This window comes from Tilletiaria anomala (assembly GCF_000711695.1).
Source record: "Tilletiaria anomala UBC 951 chromosome Unknown K437scaffold_28, whole genome shotgun sequence".
Taxonomy (NCBI): domain Eukaryota; kingdom Fungi; phylum Basidiomycota; class Exobasidiomycetes; order Georgefischeriales; family Tilletiariaceae; genus Tilletiaria; species Tilletiaria anomala.
In genome coordinates, this window is record NW_013546994.1 from 73,637 (window position 1) to 93,401 (window position 19,765).

The 19,765-nt window shown below is 53.4% G+C and overlaps 7 protein-coding genes across 7 annotated transcripts; 3 read left to right on the forward strand and 4 right to left on the reverse strand.

The window, feature by feature from the left end:
- Positions 1-45: 45 nt before the first annotated feature.
- K437DRAFT_255749 (putative DIB1-17-kDa component of the U4/U6aU5 tri-snRNP) lies at positions 46-1,042 on the reverse strand. Its single transcript, XM_013388479.1, has 3 exons — positions 661-1,042; positions 539-588; positions 46-350 (listed from the first exon to the last, which is right to left on the reverse strand). Exons 1-3 carry the CDS (start codon positions 913-915, stop codon positions 227-229), a joined length of 429 nt encoding a protein of 142 aa, XP_013243933.1. The 5' UTR covers positions 916-1,042; the 3' UTR covers positions 46-226.
- Positions 1,043-3,475: 2,433 nt separating this feature from the next.
- Positions 3,476-4,198, forward strand: K437DRAFT_91710 (uncharacterized protein). The gene has a single exon (XM_013388480.1). It carries the CDS (start codon positions 3,859-3,861, stop codon positions 4,087-4,089), a length of 231 nt encoding a protein of 76 aa, XP_013243934.1. The 5' UTR covers positions 3,476-3,858; the 3' UTR covers positions 4,090-4,198.
- A 1,088-nt stretch (positions 4,199-5,286) lies between these two features.
- K437DRAFT_262389 (uncharacterized protein) lies at positions 5,287-8,981 on the reverse strand (the record flags this gene model as incomplete). Its single annotated transcript, XM_013388481.1, has 3 exons — positions 5,287-6,624; positions 6,697-8,436; positions 8,520-8,981. 3 exons carry the CDS (start codon positions 8,979-8,981, stop codon positions 5,287-5,289), a joined length of 3,540 nt encoding a protein of 1,179 aa, XP_013243935.1.
- Positions 8,982-9,394: 413 nt separating this feature from the next.
- On the reverse strand, positions 9,395-11,828 carry K437DRAFT_284290 (MBOAT-domain-containing protein; the record flags this gene model as incomplete). The annotated part of the gene is made up of 8 exons (XM_013388482.1): positions 9,395-9,525; positions 9,602-9,656; positions 9,731-9,878; positions 9,946-10,269; positions 10,344-10,541; positions 10,606-10,884; positions 10,946-11,415; positions 11,495-11,828. The coding sequence occupies 8 exons, from the start codon at positions 11,826-11,828 to the stop codon at positions 9,474-9,476; spliced, it is 1,860 nt and encodes a 619-aa protein (XP_013243936.1). The 3' UTR covers positions 9,395-9,473.
- Positions 11,829-12,341: 513 nt separating this feature from the next.
- K437DRAFT_255754 (acid protease) lies at positions 12,342-14,279 on the forward strand. The gene is made up of 3 exons (XM_013388483.1): positions 12,342-13,063; positions 13,139-13,348; positions 13,425-14,279. The coding sequence occupies exons 1-3, from the start codon at positions 12,798-12,800 to the stop codon at positions 14,224-14,226; spliced, it is 1,278 nt and encodes a 425-aa protein (XP_013243937.1). The 5' UTR covers positions 12,342-12,797; the 3' UTR covers positions 14,227-14,279.
- Positions 14,220-15,881, reverse strand: K437DRAFT_255755 (MT-A70-domain-containing protein). Its single transcript, XM_013388484.1, has 2 exons — positions 15,530-15,881; positions 14,220-15,447 (listed from the first exon to the last, which is right to left on the reverse strand). Exons 1-2 carry the CDS (start codon positions 15,617-15,619, stop codon positions 14,299-14,301), a joined length of 1,239 nt encoding a protein of 412 aa, XP_013243938.1. The 5' UTR covers positions 15,620-15,881; the 3' UTR covers positions 14,220-14,298.
- A 301-nt stretch (positions 15,882-16,182) lies between these two features.
- Positions 16,183-19,460, forward strand: K437DRAFT_255756 (uncharacterized protein). The gene is made up of 7 exons (XM_013388485.1): positions 16,183-16,507; positions 16,587-16,841; positions 16,907-17,067; positions 17,135-17,926; positions 18,018-18,111; positions 18,183-18,651; positions 18,742-19,460. Exons 1-7 carry the CDS (start codon positions 16,390-16,392, stop codon positions 19,190-19,192), a joined length of 2,340 nt encoding a protein of 779 aa, XP_013243939.1. The 5' UTR covers positions 16,183-16,389; the 3' UTR covers positions 19,193-19,460.
- The last annotated feature ends 305 nt before the right edge of the window (positions 19,461-19,765 follow it).

A 19,765-nucleotide genomic window follows, 5' to 3' on the forward strand; every position in this document is an offset into this window, starting at 1 on the left:
CACAAGTAACATACTTGTGATGCAATCCAAGCGCTCTGCGCTAATGCTTGATCAGTCTGGCGCCGAGCAATGCCGATATGCGCTAATATACAGTACTGCAGGTTGTACGATACAAATGCAAACAATGTCTACCTGTCGCGTTGCCCTGGGCTATTACACAGGAGAATGAGGCCGGTAGGGGAACTACGAGGAGCCGCAGTACAAGCGCGAGAAGTTATATCGAAACTCAAGCCTTGTATCGAGTTGAGTAGTCTTTCGGGCTGACGACTAGACCTCGTCCCTTTGAAGAACCGCGGTAGACTGTTTCGATGATGTCGATCAATTCTTGTTTGTCTGTTATTGCCCAATTACTGCGAGTTGAACAGATGATTGAGGAAGCGAAAGAAAAAGGAAAACCACGAAGTGAGCACTTGCACACGCGCACATATCAAGCTTTCCTATAGATTTCGTGGACACTCTTGATGCGGACAGTCGAGAAGATCGGGTTGCAACTTCACTTGACCCTATCCATGAGCGCCACAAGCACAGGCATACTCACATCTTATTATTGTTTCCCGTCCCCAAATCCACCATGATATGTTTATTTCGCTGCGCAAGAATCAAAGGTATTAGCGCGGCTCAATCCACCTCGTAATCATTTCAGTGGAGGCCACCACTCACATAGAAGAACATAACCGCGCAACTCTCGTACAGCTCGTACATGCGGTTGAAATCAGGCACCTGTGTTGTATCTACGACGTAGATGACAGCGAAGTTCCGGACCTTTTCGCTAATCCGATACAAGGTCTCATCCATCTGCATGCATGTTGGATCGTGGTCGTGCCCGAAGCGGATGACGACAACGCGGTCCTCTTCGGAGAGGATCGCTTGGTCGACGTGCCAGCCAGAAGGGAGATGTACGAGAAAATAGGACATGGCGAGCCGTATTCAAGGCGTGTTGAAGAGCAGATGACTGATTTCCTATGGACCTTGAGCTATCTCTGGGGCTGAGGATGGCTGCTGCGCGCAATATCAGTGAAGTCGTCAGCGCACCGTTGACTGCAGAAAGGCACCGGGTCAAGGATGCGTGACGTACAGCTGTTGTTCCTGAGGTGCCAGGAAATGCGAGCACAAATATGTGACGCCTCCTTCACTTGGCCGAGGATGGAAGTTAGGCGAGCTACGAAGGACAGCACAGACACGTTCGCGTGAATCGTGATAGCTGAGGCCATTGGGTGAACGCAATGAACAATGAGGCGATGAGGTGAGGAGTGGGCACATACGACTATGTGTTGCACCGATAGCCTAGCAGCTGCAAAGCCAAGCCCTTCCATGTTCCGGCTAATAAGCACTATTAGGCGCTTCTCCGCGAGCGTCTTCCCTCCGCAGACCAAAGTTGACGAAATCTATTAAAATAACCAATTCAGGCAGGTCCTGGTCTGTCCAGGCCAAAGCTCATGGAAAACAGCGTGACATACTTCTGCCAAAATGGCAGTCCGCTTTTTCACTGGCCGCGCTTTATTGACGATTTGCAGACCTCTCAGCAGCTTGGAGGCTGCAGCAATGGGAGACTGCATCAGAAGGCGATATTCCCTGCATCGCTTCGCCCGCATATCACATATACCCCGCAATTTTAATGCGCGGGCTCTTTTGCCGATGCTGCAGCGTGTTCTCACATCTTTTCGCAAGAAGATCCGGCTCTAGATACGCTTGGATAGAGGGGAGCAGAGATGCAATGCGCTGTGCAAGGGACAATCGGCGCAGCTGGGTGGCGATGCTTTGTTTCCCTTGTCTGCGAATCTTTCGTCCTCTAAATGATAAGCCTCATGGGTGGCTACTGACACGATTGTCACCGTGAAGGTCCCTCTTCGAGGGCATATAACGCTGCAGTCTCTGTGCCTTTCCCGGCCCATCGAGCCCTCTCTTTTCTGTCTTCACTGAACCCTCTTCTTCACAGTCTGTGTGTAGCAAGGAACACCATTTCGGGCTCCAGCGACCAGTGATCGCCGCTGAATGGCGCTCTGCATCCGTCTGAGCCGAATGTCGGGTCTGCAGCACCAATTAAGGGGATCGCATTAGGAAAGGATAAATTTTCCATCGCTCATCACGCCGCTTTACACGATTCACCCGTCCATGCGAAAGAGAAGAGCAACCACAGCGCGATTCCTTTGGACGTTGATCAAAGGTGTCAGGCACACAGGTTCCCAGGATGGCGAAGCCGTGCCTATTTCCGAGTAGAGCTCACGTATGCCCTCAACATCTTTTGGCATCAGCAATGACGGTTGAGAGTATTAAAAGCCTCAGCAAGATCGGCAGGTGCGCGAAGGCACGGCCGAAGACAATCCAGAATCCTTGGCATCCGCTACGGGACTTGTCTGATAGATGAAGGATCGGATCTGCATGATGACTACTACGACAACGAGGAAGCTCAAGACGAACATTGTGACGAGCAAATCAGTACCTATGCTCTGGCCAAGCCGCTGCGAAACTTCAAGATCCAGCAACATCGACAGGTCAAAGAAGTGGCATAGAACGATTCAAACGTGGCAGTGGGTTCCACACGGAGATGGGCAGCTTTGGATCGATTCATTCAAGGTCGGGAGGCAAGGGTACATGCCAGCAAGATCAGCATGAGCACGGTAATGAAAATTATCGCCTGTCTAAGCGCGGATCTGATGATGCTTTTGGCTTGAGCCGCGCTCTCAAAGAATCCTCTACTCAAAGTGCAACTGCAGGACCTGCGGAGTCGTCGTGGCGCAATTTGTCCCAGGACCTCAAATATGAAGATCAGTATCTCCCTGCGTGCGCCAAGTCTCGGTCCAAAGATGCAGCCAGCGCCGAAATGCATGACACGACCGATGAGAATTTGCTAAGACGAGCATTGGCAAGGAAAGACTCAGGTTATGGTTGCAAAGGGTACAAAATTCGTACCAACGCGATGGTCAAGTCTAAAGAATTAAAGTCACAGGCAGCTGTACACATCACACGAAGCGGCCAAGTTACAGAGTACAGTGGCACCGCCGATTCCATTGGTTTTCTATCATAATAGCGGTTTTCAATCCGATCCCAAGAACTTGGTGCCTGCAGCTAAACCCCCTTTCATTGGTACATATCGTCTTGTTTCTTCCAACCCTCTGCGCCAGTACGGTCGGCTTTCCCTTGGTGATGTATTTGCTGGAAATATCTCCAGCTTGACTGGACTAAGCCAGCCCGCGCTCAACTTTCCCTACTGGGCATTGCTGCGGGACAATGAGCCCAAGTCGCACCCTATCAGTGACATCAGAAGGGACCTATACTCTTCCATCGACATGCTGCTCAATAGGGCCCCCTTAATCAAGATTGCGCGATGAATTGATACGCTTTCAGTTCCCTCCGCACTTAGCCGACCGCGAAGGCGGCGAGCACAAGTTGGACATGCTCTATGGCTCAGTGTACGTGTCTCTTCAGTCGATGAGCTTGATGGCGCCCTTCTGAACAAATGGCTTACCTTTTGCTCTCAGCTAGTACACCAAAGCCGTCGACTCTTTCAAGTTTGCTGGTTAGGCCATCTACGACACCGATCTTAATGAATCTACGCGTCCTTGTATCTTCTCTCCAGATATTCGCAATCAGTTCTTCCACAATTTGCAGATGATTTGGCGATCGATGTATCCATCCAACAGGCCCATAGCCACCTTGTGCGATCGTTCTACTGAAACGAATTCAAAGGGTTTCGTTCAAGTTCTTCAGATAGGGCAGAGAAAAGTCAAGCTGGCCGACTTGACGATGTCGAAGGGCTGAGACAATGCCTCTGTCGCACCAATTCTAGGTGAACTCTCGAGGCGTACACATATATGGATCGTGCGGCTGATCCTTAACATTGACCTTCTGCTCCCAAGGATGCGCGACCATCCCATCGTACTTGTGACGGAAGACGGATGCGTTTCTGGCGTTGAATGGTTACTCACGCAACGAGACTGTCTCACGCAATTGTCGCTTTTCGCAAGACCCGAGCACGTCTCTCCGTGCCGTCGATCGTATTCGCACCGCGCTCAACAGCAATCAAGCCTGCTGCGAACTGCTACTGAGTGCGTCGAAAGGGAAGGACGGCATACGGGATGGGCTTCATAACCGTGACATTTCACCTCCTTCCCGATTCACGGACTTCGCAAAGGCAGGGCAGCCCTTGCGCGTATACAAATTGAGAGATGGCCAGCACAAGAGCAAAAGCTGGCTGCTTGTATCCCCACTTACAACTGAACCTTGCTGCACACCACCCCCCTCCACGACTGTCCAGGGGAAAATTCTTACATCATAGGCGGCCAGACGAACGCCACATGCGCCATCACTATGACAGCCGCAACTCCAACACCTTTGCTACCCGAAGTTGCAATCCGCACGAACACCGGCTATACTCTTCCGGCCACTCTGGCCCGATGTCCCCAACTTGGAGGCAAGGGCCGTCTCGGTGGTAATCAGCATGCCACTAACGCCCAGTCTGTGGCGCAGGGAATCTTTTCATACTTCTACAGGCGTCGATGCAGAGCTGCAGGCGCCATAGGCGCCGAAAGTATTGATTTGGGTGTCGGCTTCGCGTCTCTGCAATCAATGCTATGCAAAAAAGCTTTGACCCGCAAGAATAACAACTTAAGTACATAGTGGCTCAGCACCGGCAATATTGATTGCAAAAAGGACAATCGCAGCGCGGCTGCCTTGGAATTGCTATAGCCAAGCAACCTTTTATGAGAAGTGATGCCCAAGCTATCGGGGTCCAGGTGAAGTACTTGAGGGATTCACATTCGAGGGTAGGCTGCTCACAAGTCGTTATTCTTGAATTTTAAAGTGGTGCTGAATGTTATCCATGCTCAGATACTCGTCTGCAACTCCCATAAGCGCGAAATTATCTTTGCCTCACCCGAGCGCTGGCCTTCTTGGGAATGCCAACGCAGAGCCGCAAGTGTATTTACAATTCGGCACTTCTTCATGTCGACTTGCTGTCTCTTTTGTGCTGAAGTGACGTCGCGGAGACGAGTTCAATGCGAAAAGCTCTGCAGGATGCCGTCATACAAGGCGAGACGTGCTCCCTTTTGGCCCAAGTTGCGCCATGCCAAAGGCTCTTTTTTTGAGTCGCCCACTGTCACCCATTGATTCAGCGTACATCTCACGCTGCTGCATGACTACAATGGCCGTCTTCCATTTGCATGTCGCCATCTTGTCTTAGTAACGAAGCAGGTGGCGTTCTTTTGTCTATTGAGAACTTCATGTTACAACATCATCCTCGTTCAGAAACAAGCAGTCGTCACTCTGCCGCTTCTGTTGTCGCTATAATCACTCGAACTGGAAAATGGTATCTTCGTCCTCGTCCTTACGCGAGCCTCCTGAAGTTGCGAGCGGGCTTCCAGCCAGCGGACCTATGCCACGAAGACGGCTAACCGCAGACTTGGAAGGTGACACTTGAGGTGCCTGAAACGCTGCTGGTGCACCGTTGCTCGATGCAGGAATCGGCATACCTGGTAGATCGGTCCGCTCTCCGCGCAGTGCTCCAAACGACTGAGGGCTGGTGCCGAGCGAAGCGAGCGACGAGAAGCCTGCATCGAGGCCGAATGTTTGGCGGTGTGGCAAGACAGACGACGGAGCGATCGGAGTGAGATCGTCTAGATGCGTATACCGGCTCGACAATGGATGCAAATTGGTCGGAACGTGCGACATGGGGATCTCTTCTCCCTGCTTGAGGTGTAAGCGGCTGAGGCCGGCTGCGAGGCCGCGGGGTAAGCTCTGTCCCGGAGCGTGCTGGCCGAGAGCAGCACGACTGGCGGGACTGTATGCGTGCGGTGGTAGAGGGTTTGGACTGTGGCCGCCGAAGGAGGAGGACCCATCCACCGTGTTATATCCGCTACCAGTTCGTGCCATTAACCCTGCAAACCTCGAGCCACCGGGGGTGTTTGATGGAGAGGAGCTATACAAGCCCAAGCGCATCGCAGTTTCCAAAGCACTGTTTTTCGTATCATCTGCAGATTGTGCAGGCCATTGGTCCTTGATAATACCCGTGCTTGTAGGCAGGCTCTGCGCAGCTCTATTCGAGCGCGCACGCCTTACCCGCTCCTCCGGCGTCAGCAGTTCAGATAGGCTGGAAGGGAGGAAGTCTTCCTCCAGCTGCTCATCATCGTCGTCATGGCTCTTGTGGAGGTCAAACCTCATTTGTCCCTGTGCAGCGAAGTCGGCATCCGACCCTTGGCTGCCAGAGTAAAAGACATGACCACCTTGACTGAAGGGGCTAGTCCCGAAAGCCCTGGACCCGGGCGAACCCGAGTGGATGGCCTGGTCTGCCGTGAAGCGCAAGGGTCCAGCTCGATGAGCTGACGGACTGGTTCCTGGCAAGGCTGCCTGAATCTCGCGAGCCGAGGAGGGTCCTCTAAGGTCATCGGGCATGCCAAACATAAGGTCTCCGTCTCGCGCTGGAGGAGCCATAATGCCCTCTGGGGCAGGCCATGTTCTTGGCTGTTGTTGCTGCTGCATAAAGGATGGGTCAACACCATAGGGAGGCACAAGTGTCGGAGTCTGAGGTGCTTGAGCCCGGCTGATCTCGCTATCATTTCGCTGATGCTCGGTCGTCAGCGATGGCAGTGGGAGGCCATGTTGCATTGCCCTCTTGTTCTTACGGTCCATCTTCAAATAGGCACGCGTTAAAAATATCAACTGGTGCATCATTCAACAGCTCAGAGCCCAAAGCCAACTCACGCTGATCGGCTGACCCGGGAAGATATGCGCAAGCGCACACTTATGACCAAAGCGGCAATTACCCTTCAAAAACCATTGGCACGTAGCTTTCTGCAAACCTTCACCCGGGATGGTATGTGCAAAAGGGCATGCGCTGCCCGCTGAGCATCCGTTGCTGCGGAAGAACTTGCAAGGCACTTGCGAAAGCGCCTCCTTTTTCTTGTTGCTTAGCTTGGCGTTTGCGAGTGCGCTCCCCGCATCCGCCTCTCCTTCAAAAAGAGTATCGTCACCACTCTCCGCATTGGGTAGGCCTTGCCCCTGGGCTAGCGATTTGGTGGGGAGGACTTCAGTATTCCCAAAACTTGGAATGCCGGCCTTGTTTGCGATGCGATTCTGCATTTCTCGCGCTCGCCGCGCTTGCTCGGCCCGCGCGCGCCGCTTGCCACCTTCGGTAAGCAGTCCGGCCTCTGCAAGCAGCTCCCACTCTTCTTTCTGTACTGCAACCGACTTTGTTTGCGTTGAAGCCATAGACTGTTGACGAGCGGCGTTGTCAATCTGAATTCCCTGCATTTGAGCTTGCATAGCAAGCGCGGACGGTTGCTCTGTTGCATGAGAGGCGAGCGAAGAGCCCTCCGTGGAAGGGGAACGGCGGGCTTTGAACGCCCCGCTCTCATTCAAAGTGTTCATATTTGGCGTCCCTGGACTGCCGTGATCACCGCCAACGGGCTCAAAGCCACTGCTCTGCCTGCCCCGCAGGCCGTCCCGGGAAGTGCTCCGGCCTCTGCTGCCGCTTCCAGGTCCTGTGTCTGCCCCCTTCGATTCAGCCTGGGCTTGCGCCATGTTATACCCAGGAGTTCTCTTCTTCTTGAATTCCTCCTCGCGCAGCGGGTTGCCGTCCAGCACGACGTGTAGCTCCGTGTCTTTGAGTGCTTGACTCGGGCTGCCTTTAACTTTGATAATCTGCTTTCGCGCGATGACTCTCCTCCCAGAGTCTTTCCTGTGTCCAGTCGCCTCCTGTTGCGCTGCGTAAACTGCAGAGTCCTGCTCGCGAATATTCCCGCTGTCGAATACTGCTTGAAGGGGAGCAAGGTCATCAATGTCGCATCTTGCTAAGTGAAGCAACGCAAGGGAGGAGAAGACGGGCAACGTCGATAACGGTGCGCTCTCATCGGCTGGGATGGCGAAGACCTGATCTGAAACGCCGTTGCCAGAGAGATTCAGTTCCTGCAGATCTGGCAGCGCTGCGAATGGCGCGTAGCTGACCGGCCCGCAAATGTCGTTGTCACTGAGATCCAGCACGCGCAGTCTCGAAGGGAACACAAAAATTTCTGACTCTGCGGTTGCTCCAGCCAAGCCGAACGTTGCGCCCCCAAGCCTGTTCCTCCCGAGGCACAACGTCCTGAGTGCATGCATGGGGGTTGTTGGTGGCAGAACTGCTTGTGGCAGCAGTTTGTTGCTCTTCTTGATCGGACTGCTTGGTCCTGATAAAAAGCCAGACCACATCCCATCCTCGTCTATCGGGCCATTCTCGGACTCCCACTCGGCTCGGCGTCTCTTCTTCTCTCCTCTCGAAGCCAAGATGTCCTCTGCGCTCCAGAGGGACTTGAGCTTATTTGAAGACAGGTCAAGATTCTTCAGATTATCCAGCGCAAGTAGGCACGTCGGAAAACACGTCAGGTTGTTTGCTGATAGGTTGAGGACAGTGAGATGCCAGAGATTGAGGAACGATTGAGGCAGCGCAACGAGCTCATTTTGTTGTAGCTGTGCGACGAAATGTGTCGTGAGCCCCAGGAAGCCGTGTACCCCGCAAAGTGGCAATGGTTGAGCGAGGCAGATACACTCACCTCAATTTTGAGCAGAGCACGGAACTCGCCAATTCTCTCGTCGAGCTCATGCAGAGCATTCCCATTCGCCTGCAGCGATCGGATCTCTTCACGCTCGTACCATGCTCGATCACTGTCCCCTCTATCGTACCATCCCGGCTCTGATCCGCTGATGAGTGCATAGATCTCCTCCGGGAGCGCTTTCAGCGCAGGTAACCGAGTTGCAACGTTGACTCTGCCAGTTTGACAGGCTTTGAGTAGTATCTTGTCCATTGGCACCTGGGCGAAACCGGAAATGTCCGCCTCTTCAACAACGTCGCCTTGGTCTGCATGATCGGTGTGTGCTGACATGTCACTAGACTCGTTGAGGGTCGATCTGGAGCTGCCGCTCCTTTTGATAGGGCTAGCGGATCGCAAAGCCCTGCCATGTGCAGCTACTCCCGCCCGCTTTGCTGCGAGAGCAGCTTTGACCGATGCGGACATTTTGGCTGCTGGCTTCCCATAAACTGCCTTTCACGATGCGGGTCACTTGTAACACTCAAGCTGGTCTTTTTTGGCGGCCTAACACAGCACGGAGAGTAGGCTGCATGCTCGCTGTGGATCAGAACACAGCTGCTGCGTGGCTGCTGGGCCCTGTGCAAGATAGGCGCGTGCCTCCACCTACCTGGATGTGCCGACTGCCGAGTCAGAGTCTCGGTACAGTGGCAGGTGCTATACGAATTCTCGGGGTAAGGCGGAACGACAGTGGGTGGTGCGGATGAGACTTGGGAATTAGGGCTTGGGAGCACATCTCATGCTCCTTCCTTATTAGTCCCACTCATAGCGACTGAAGACAATTCGACTGAAGATGGAAACCATAGGAGCGGTTAGACATTAGGGAGCTCGGAAGACATCCATACATTGTATGCAGAAATGAGGCCTAATGGACGAGCATGGGCTAATTACATGGTGCTTTGCAGGTTCAGCGAGCGTGCACTAGCACTTACGTTTGACCCCCCGACGCAGTTCCTCCTCACGATACTCGAACCTGTTCATATTAATGGCGAGTGATCAGCTTGGCCATCATGTTAGATGGAATGCTTGGAAGCGAACGTGCCACTCACATGACCTGCACGCCCACGAAGAGTGTTGCGCACGCCCCGAGCAGGAATGTCATGCCTGTACGCACAAATGCGCACCGGGAGATCATGTCAGCACCTGCCAGGCTTGGTGAAGGGATCAATGAGACACACCGTCTGTCGACCCTAGTATTTGCTCCCACATGTACTTGATGCCGTCCACCCCAATAACGAATCCTACAAGATTCGCCGTCATCATCATTAGGACGTTGAGCACGCCGCCGACAGCACAAACGTGACGGTACCACCATCGCTGTCCAAACTGTGAGAAGGAAAAGAGCTGGCATCAGTGTCTGCCTCAAGATCATACCTGTCAATATCTTCTGCACCTTCTTCTCAGGTAGGATTGCCCTACACGCCAGTTCTGGCACGATAAAGAATGAGACAAGCCAAGCCCAAGTAAGGAGCTTCAAGCTGAGGTCGTGCCATAGACCGACAAACGTGAAGACCAGCAACGTGGCAGGTATGGCGCGCTTGGCTCCGCCAACTGGCACGTAGATATACCGCACGATCCATAGATTGTAGCTGCGGTGCCAGGAGCGCCAAAAGCCGAGCGTAGAGTAGTTGTTCGCCATGCACCTGATCATGTTCTCTGGCGCATCTACGCCGTCAGCCATCGCCCACAAGCGAAAGAAGCGCCATGGGATGAGGAGCTGCCAGAGGTAATTCAGAATGGGAGTGCGCATCAGAATTTCAGCCTTGGTGGTATGGTCCCAGTGCGTCTCACCTTGAGCCAGACAATGATCAGATTCCAGAATCCGATCATGCTGAGCTGGAGCGGCGTGTCGCCGACCCAGGCTTCTGAGTCCTTGATGGCGTTCACGTACATGAAGTGGAGTATGAACTCCATCGTCATAAGGCAGAAAACGAACCTGATCGCATAAGATACTGTCGTCGATCGAGTAATTGCGACCGGTGACAGCAGCTATGGGATGAGCGCTTGGTGAGCACAAATAATAGCAAAGAATTCACAACCAAAGCTGCCTTACCTGGCCGTGAAAATCGTTGAAGGTCATGATTGGCCCTGCAATAAAGAGTGGAGGATACAGAGAATAGAGGAGGTAGTTGAAAAAGTTGTAGTCTTCCAAGGGATGCGATTTTAACCCTCGTTCCTTGGAATCTCCTTGTGTTGCTCGGTTCTCGGAGACGTATGCGCCTGAAAAGACAGCTTGTCTGGCCCAGTGAAAATCGAGCGAGAAAGAGACGAGTCGAAGCATGGTAATATTGTAATTGATTTGCCACCGTGGAAGCAGGCCCTTGAATCCGTCCTATCATGAGCAAAAGGGCTTAGTGGATGTTGCCGTCTCCAAAGAAATGTGTGTCTCTTACCAGCAGAGAAAAGGAAAGGCCAAGTTGGCCTAGGTCAACGCCATTATAGTAGTGAACGGCGAAGAGAATTCCAATGTTGAATGTCCAGATCGCAGGTGTAGCAAACACGGTCCCACCAAGCGCTTTTGCGACGCTGTAGTTGAGGGCACAGCAGAACACTAATTTGAGCGTATTCGTGCCGTGTAGCGCCAGGACAAAGATGGCTGTAAAAGCCGCAAGAAACAGCTTGCGACCCGGCCTAGGGCCTTTATTTGGCGCCCCTTCGCCTACTTGAGCATACCTACCCCCTTCAGGCGCAGCTATTTTCTCAACAAGGCAGGAGATGCCAACATAGATGATCATCATAGCTGCGAGCAAAGGAACATAGTCTCTAAATGTGCGATATTGGAAGTCGCTGTCATCTCTGCGACGCCCGAAAAGCCACCCTTGCTTGAGATGATTGCTATATTTCGGGAAATTGGGGTTGTCGTCTTCATGACAACGGGAGTCAGCGTAATTCAATTAGCAACACCTAGCGCTGCCAGACTTGCACCAAGGAGACCAGCTTACATTGACTCAATTGTACCGGTATCCATGCCATATATGGTACTATGACAATGAAAATTAGGCCATAGAAGAGATACTCTGGCGTTCGCCACCGTGAAGGCTTAAGCGCATTGAAATTCTTCGTCGACGCGGTTAAAGGTCGATTTGAATTTTGTGCTCGACCTCGGCTTTGATCCGCCAAATCCAATGGATCTACCGTGAGAGACGTGATGCCTCGTGGGCCAAAGATCGCTTCTTGCAACCCGGAAGTCCCTTCGCTATGGCTGGCTGAAAACCCATTGGCTACTGTCCCCAGAGGCGGATAAGAGGCCTCTCTGGGTGCATCAGATGTCTCCATGCGGATCACATGCGTAGGCAGCATTCGGCAGAAAGCGAGACTTATGTGCAAGCAACAGCGCCGGGAGGGATAGACGTTGGCTGTACCGATGAGGGAACTATTGACGATGCCTGATGGACACCTTCGCGGGCGCTAACCTCTAGAATCTGACACATCGAACATCCGTAACTTGTTAAATGGGTACCATCAAAGCATCGAGAGGAGCATGTTCCCAGAGGCCAAACATGGTATGAAGTGAAAGGACCAGTCATCACGTGAGGTGTCACCAGTGGGCACTGTGCCAGTGTGTGAGCTACACAGGGAAGCATTCGAAGCGCGTCGCGAAGAGGTCGCATCGAGGAACAACACTTTTGCAGCTTCTCTCAGCCTCACATGGCACGGAGCCTCTCAGCCATGGGTTGGTGCCCATGCGGAGCACCATGGACACAAGTTCTGTATTTCGGGAAAAAAATGCAATGGACCATGCGCCCGGAGTCGTTGGCGTCTTGGAGAGTCGCGTGCTCTAAGAAATAATGCACTTCATGCGCCCCTTTCTGTGCAACCGTTGAGAATTGCAATGCTTCCCGCCAACATCCAACACATACTCTCCATTTCCTCACGACAGCTCACGGCTCAACACCTCCGATTTGCATGCCACAACTAGTCATGGGAAAATTAAACGAGGGTTCCATGCTGTCATTCAGCATACAGCGCGAGCGCGAGACTAGTTCAGCGACGTTGCTTCATCTCGCTAGCACACCATGCTCGGAGCTTTAACCACAACCGCCGGCTTGGCTTCTAGTGGTGTCAATGCAATCAGGCCGTAATGAGGGACCTAGAAACGCGCATAGAGCACGATCTTTTGTTTTAGGCGTCTTTGACGAGCGGAGAAACACTGAGATATAAAGGTGCGTCCAGAACATGGTCATTGAACTCGTCTCTATCCTATGGGCTTTGCGGATCTTACCCTGTCGATCTCTGAGCTGCGAAATGAAGCTCTTTCTTCTCTCCGTCGTTTTCATACTCACCTTTTGCACTACACGCTCGTTCGCTGCTTCACATCACAGCGTTGATTCCAAGCACAAGGCACGTCTCGCTCATTCGACCGCCAACAAGGCGGTAGAGCGTGATGTGCCCCACCACGCTGTGCTGCTTTCGAAAACGAGAGGGCACCCCAAGGCTCGCGGTGGAAAGGCTCAGCTGAAAGAAGCTATCAATAGAGCGCAGGCGAAGTATCAGCAATCCTTTAAGAACTAGTCAGTCTGCACAACACGTTTCATAGAGCAATAGGTGCTGGCGTTCAAGCACTGACTTGTTCCTTGAATACATAGTCTGGCGAACACAGGAAATGTGAACAAGCTGCAGAACACATCGTTCGTCCACGACATTGTCCGCCCTCGTAGATCGAAAACAAAACGTCAGCAAGGGGTTGATAGCCTCACTGACATCGATGGTGAGCTGCTCTGGACCGGACCACAAGCATTTGGAACTCCACCCCAGTACTTTGCTGGTGGTCAAGACTTTGACACAGGCTCGTCGGAGTGAGTGTAACAACCCCTACTTCGGCTTTGGCGCGCTTGCGCTTAGGAATTGTCTTCCTCTCTCTGCTGTTGACAGCACATTTGTCAATCCTGGGTACTACAATCCTTCAAAGAGCTCAACGGCGCGTGACACGGGCAAGACATTCAGTGTCCAGTACGGTGACGGGACTAGCGCGAGCGGCAAGATCTACAATGACACTCTGACTGTCGCCGGGCTGCAAGCCTTCGGCCAGGCAGTGGGAGATGCCACCTCCTCTGATATTGGTAGTGAATCTGCTGGCATATCAGGTATGGCTTTTCCATCCATCGCCCAGTTTCAGCGCGACCCCTTCTTCTACACGCTCAGGAAGCAAGGTGCTGTCTCCCGTGGCGTCTTTGGCTTTGGCCTCTCCAAGGAGAATGCAAGGCTTGATCTAGGCACGCTGGATTCTGACTCTTACGAGGGCGATATCAATTGGGTCACCATTGACGACTCGAATGGCTTCTGGCAGACTTCGCAAGGCACACTCAACGGTGTTCCCCTCCTGACTTCAATCATTGATACTGGAACCACCGTGATCGTTGGTGCCCCAGATCAGGTATCGCTAATCTGCCTGCAAGCAGGCGGGATCGTCATTGCGGAAGGCACAGATATTTTCTGCGGCTATGTGGAAGGCATGGCTCCACCACAATTCACTTTCGAATTCAACGGTCAGCAGTACATGCTCAGCCGCGATGCGATCGATTTCGCTCAGGATGGTCCACTCATCCTTACCGGTATTGTTGGATCCGGCATTGGCCTCCTGGATGGTTGGGTCCTGGGGGATGCGTTCTTGCGCAACCTTTATGCAGCATTCGATATCGATAATATCCGTGCTGGCTTTGCGCCTCGGCGTTAGGTCATTCCGTGTGAATGTATGCTACAATATTTGCTGCAATGTAGGTCTATGACGTCATGAAGCGAGAAGTTGTCACTGCTCTTGGTAATTATGCGGTTGAACTTTCTGCTGTCTAAAAGTTTGCAGCCTGTCCCTTAACACCGGATCGAATACATTATCCGATTTGAGCTGATTCCCGAGCGTGAGATATCCTGGCCTGCAGTTCATTCGCCTTCCGAACAGTTCGATCTTCTTGCCGCCGGGACACAGCTTTTCGATCATGCCGTACAACTCATCCGGTTTGCGCGACGTGTCGCGCACCTCAGAGACGATCACGTCAGCGGAAAACCCGCGGTGAACCCAGGCAGGCAGAATGTCGGAGATGAGCACCCCAGGCTCATTGCTGACTTGCGCAGACGGCGCCGTCGGTGCATTGCCAGCGCCCTGAGCGCTTGCGTGAATTTTGGCTCCGACCAGACAATGTTCTTTGGTGTGATTGAGCCAATGCCCTGTCCTCCCTGTGCGAATCAGGCGCTGCGTTTGCCCAATCTTGACCCACACGAGCTCGTCGACGCGCCTGTAACCCCAAATTCGCAGCAGCTCCCTTCCCAGCTCCATGGCCCGCCCAGTAACCCAGAGGAAGATAAGCCCCTCCTTCTGCAATAACGGTATGGGCATCGAGCGCATGTCGTCGTCCGTCATCGTACCATACGGTAGCGACATGTGAATGTCCCACGGTGGATCAGCGATGATGACGTTCCAGTCATTACCGAGTATGGAGAAGTCAAAAGTTTTGAGATCGCAGTCAATCCACTGTGCCGGTAGGAGACCGCCATCAGGAGCGCGCGCTGGGCCCTGCATGGCCCAGTCGTCAGCCAAGCCGGCGCGTTCAAGTGCAAGCAACGGGTTGCGGAGAGGTGCGTTGACTGCTGCCTCGCTATTTTCGGGATATGGCGCTTGCCACTCAAAGGGGGGTGTTTGTCCATCTTGAGCTATCCGGAAATGAAAATACTTGCAGCTTGTGAGACGATGGCACGTATTCAAATAACTGCAATGGCCTAGGGAAGGGTTGGTTTGCGGATATAGCACAGGCTCAAAGTGCAGCTTTCTGCAACTCCTTATGGCTACAGAAGAGGTGCCATCGATGCCTGTGGCTGTTGCAACCAATTGCCTTGCTGCATCGCATTCTGCACGGGTGAGATGCTCGCAAAACGGCTGGAAGCAATTGTCTTGCGAATGGAACTAATACCGGCATGAGGGCGCTACAAAAGTCAGGCTCCTTTCGAGCAAAGACAACGAGCTACATAACCCAGACCAAACTCACAAGCTTGGCAAGGATTTTCTGCTTAGCAGTCGGCCTCTCCAGGAAGGTGTGCGTGATCTCTACAATGCTTTGCTCCCTTTGCGCCGCCATGATGGTGTACCTCGTCAATGCGTCTGTCAGCGGATCTCAAGGTGTGCAGAACCGGTCTGTTGGTAGACTCCACATCGGCTTGCGCGTCAAGCCTGTATGACAGACAGGTTCCGGAGAGACTCTCGTGCAACAAGTCCCTAGCGTAGCGGGCAGGCAATCGACAGCAGTCGATACAACCCGACTGAAATTGATATTGAGGCGTTGCAAGATCTTGAGTGTCGAATACTCGACCTCGGCCGGTCGGCGGTCAGCGTTATGCTTCGCGACCACGTTGCTTGACTTGTGTCGGCTTGTGGGACTTGGCGAGGAGATATGGTCGTAGATTTGTGTGTTGCCGCGCTGTGCCATTTAAATTGCACCGAATTGCACTCCTCCCAAGTCCCCAACTCCCGAATCCCGATGGTGTGTCTCCCCACAGAGGGCCCCGCTCTCTCGACGCACTCTGAAGGCTGCTGCCTTGACTGTGGCGCCTGGGCACACAAGTCGTTGCGCATCTGGATGTCGGTCGAAGGTACAGGACAGGCATCAGCACCCTGCGAGAATAAATAGGCTCCTTGGATTTGGCACCCTTCGATCATTTGAACATTTCTGAATCACATATACGCTCTTCGCAAGCAGATGCCTGGTCTTGGCGTGCATACGGAGAATCGCATGCCATCATCTATATCGCATAGTCGGGTATGCTGCCGCCGCTTCGCTAATATCAAACGGCTCAAAGGTCTAATCTCTGGCTGGTGCACTTGCACACGAGCCGCGACCGTGGGCTCATGATGGCGCTCAATGCGACCATGGCACTCGATCCACCACCTGAAACGCCCACCGGCGTCAGCATCCCTGTACCTGCGGCCATCGTTCTCGGTCTCCTTGCCTCTTTCATCCAGTCGCTAGGTGAGACGCGTGTCGATGCAGGCATGACTATCATGCGACAGAAGCAATTTTGCTGAGGATATCGGTCCCTTTAACATAGGTTTGACGATCCAACGCAAGTCGCACCTGCAAAATGAGACACTTCCTGTCCAGTCCCGCCGAACAGAGTGGCGCCGACCTTTGTGGCTCATCGGCTTTGCTATCTTCATCACTGCGAACATTGCGGGCACGGTGTTTCAGATCGGCGCACTGCCGATCGTCATGCTCGCTCCCCTCGGCGCTGTCAGCTTGCTATACAATGCATTGCTCGCTCGCATGCTCCTCAATGATATCTTCACGCAGTACATGATAGTTGGTATGTTTTCGGTTCCTTTAAAGGTTTGTATATGTCGTCGGACTTACTGTTTATTCCAATCGTAGGCACCATCCTCATCGCCGTCGGCGCGATCATGATCGGGTACTTTGGCACCGTGCCAGACCATCCTCATACGCTGGATGAACTGCTCGCCCTCTATTCGCGACCAGCTTTTGTAGCTTTCGTTGCTGTATTCAGCCTTACCTTATTCGGCGTCCTCGCACTAGTAAGTTCATGACCTTCAAGACGCTACCACGAGAAAGCTGCTAACTCCCAAGCACATGCTGCCGCAGTCGCACTTAGCGGAATGGCAGCTGTACATGAGACTCAATCGCAAGCCTCTTAAGGTGTCAAAGAGCAAGGGGCGGAAAAGCCGCAAAGATATGAAGCGGCGCTGGTCGGCACCAACGCTTGCCACCCTCGCAGAGGTGAACGAGAACCCCTCTGGCATTGCGACGCCAATTCTAGCCATCGTGGACGAGGCAGCGCGGCGGGGCTTGCCTGCCGAGCGGCTCGTTGCTGCCGCGAGGGAAAGCGGACTAGTGCCTGCTGCTGCTGCCTCTGCTTCTGCCCAGTCAGTCAATGGCATCGCGCCGCTTGGTCCGGCAATCGCAGAAGTGCGACAGCAGAAACCGGCGGGGTATGGAAGCATCATATCATCAAACAAGCCAAGTGTGGACGGGAGGCTGGCACAGCAGCATCACCCCCCGTCGTCGTATCCGCGGGATACACAGTTCAGCAACGGTGCGCATAGCTCGGACAGTGCTGACTCTACAAAAATAACAACAGCAACAGCATCATCATCATCATCATCATCATCATCATCATCATCATCATCATCATATGGGCCGAAGCGCCGAAAACAGATGAAGAAAGAGAAAGCGGACGAGAAGGTGGTGCGGCGCACGCGACTCGGCCTTAGCATAGCGTACGGAGGTGCGAGCGGCACGCTTTCTGGTGTTTGCCTGCTGCTTGCAAAAAGTGGCGTGGAGCTGCTCGTGCTGACTTTTGCGGGCCAGAACCAATTCAAGAGGTGGCAAAGCTGGGGACTCGTCGGAATCATGATTAGCGTGGCGCTAGCACAAGTGAGTTGCGCAAGTGCGGGAGCTTGTGGAACTCCCATCATCGCTGGCAAGGAAATTTCTGATACAAGACATGTCGACTTGAACGGCGCAGCTTTGGTATCTTAACAAAAGTCTGCGGTTATCAGACCCTACAATCGTATGTCCCCTGGCATTCTGCTTTTACAATACTTCGTCCATTGCTCTTGGTGAGTCCCTGTGCACATCGGCATCGAAATACAAGCACAACTAAGCGATTACTGCCATTCTTGTGTCTCAGGACTTGTCTACTTCGATCAAGTAGGCGTATTGAGATGGTGGGAGATCTTATGCGTCGCAATGGGCACAGCCCTGCTACTCCTGGGTGTGTGGGTGGTCAGCTTCCATCGGCGACCCGAAGCGGAAGAGGTGGAGGAAGCGGCCATAGCGCAAAGCGCTGAGAGTTATCTCAACAGCGAGGATGAGAACATGACGGCAATAACATCAGGAGCACCGGGCGTGCTTCCAAGTACGACCTCCGCAGAGACGGATAGCCTGGCGTCACCGATGAGCTGCGAGGGGTCATGCAGCCCTACCGCACCCACATCACCGATCATCTCCAGCGCTCGCATCCGCCGACGCTCGCCGAGCTTGGCGCTTGGTGTCAATACGCTGGTGGGCGTGCATGCGCAAGAGGAGGAGCGACACAGAGCGACGGCGTCGGCCATTTATTCTACATTCTTTGAGCGCGGCTTCAGCGTCGGCATTGCGTGAGTTTCCGCAGGCGCAAACTGATCGCGAGTGACCGGTCTTCGCTGACAAGAAATCCTGACGTTTCCCTTGCGACGATGCTTGTGCAGGGCATCTTCACCCGGGTTCCATCTCCAGTCTGCACATGCGCATGGCGGAGGCAGCAGCTCATACGTCCGACCTGTCGGGCAGACGCGGCGGTCCATGTCTGAAGCGGACCTGCGCACCTTTTCCGACGAGGATCACGAAGATGAGGACGACGTGCTTCCGCACAGCTACGCACACGCAGCCAGCGGCCGACGTGTCGCAGCAGAGATGGAAGCTAGAGGAGGTGGGAGCGTGGTGGCTGCGGACAATTCGTCTGCATTCCGAATCGAACTGCCGTCGTTGGACGTCGTGTCACTTCGGCAGCGGTTAGGCCAGCTGCAACTGGATGGCTCATGGATTGGCAGGCTGTTGGGCAGAGGAAGGGAGGATGCTGCTGCCAACGTGGAGGATGGTCTGGATCGCCATCAGGAGAGAGAAACGTCGCCACTGCTGGGACATGGCAGTCGGCGGTGATTCACAGCGGTCGTTCTCCCTTTGGTCCTCTCCATCACTGCCACACGCATCCGCCAACCTGGCACATCCCGGGCAAACGCGCACGACTGCATGCGGGTTACGTCACGCCATTTGCCGTTCGTACTTTACCGCTCCCCATGTCGTCGGCAGCCCACTGTCACGTGCCGTTTCAAGCTTTTGTGGGGCAGATGCCCTATTTCTACGCCATACTTGTATTTTTTATGTTCGCAGTCTTTCATCCATCAATGATACCATGCATTCATTCAACAGTCAGCCGAACATAGCCCGTCTCTTAGTGCATCTAACATATTATATGGTATGCAGCCCGGCGCCAGCCCGCTGAATGTTCAATTATTCAACACTTAATGCTGTTCACAGTCGCAGCATCTCCTGCCGGGGCTCCTCGTGGCTGTCAAATGTACATCCATTGGTCCAGGTCCGTCTGGCACCTTTAAGACTTGGAAGCTTAAACGTGTAATTACATGGTCCGTACTGCAAAGCGTAGGGCCAATGCTGTACCATTTGGGAAGACTCCAAGTATCTAATAACCACATTTCACGTGCTCACAACTTA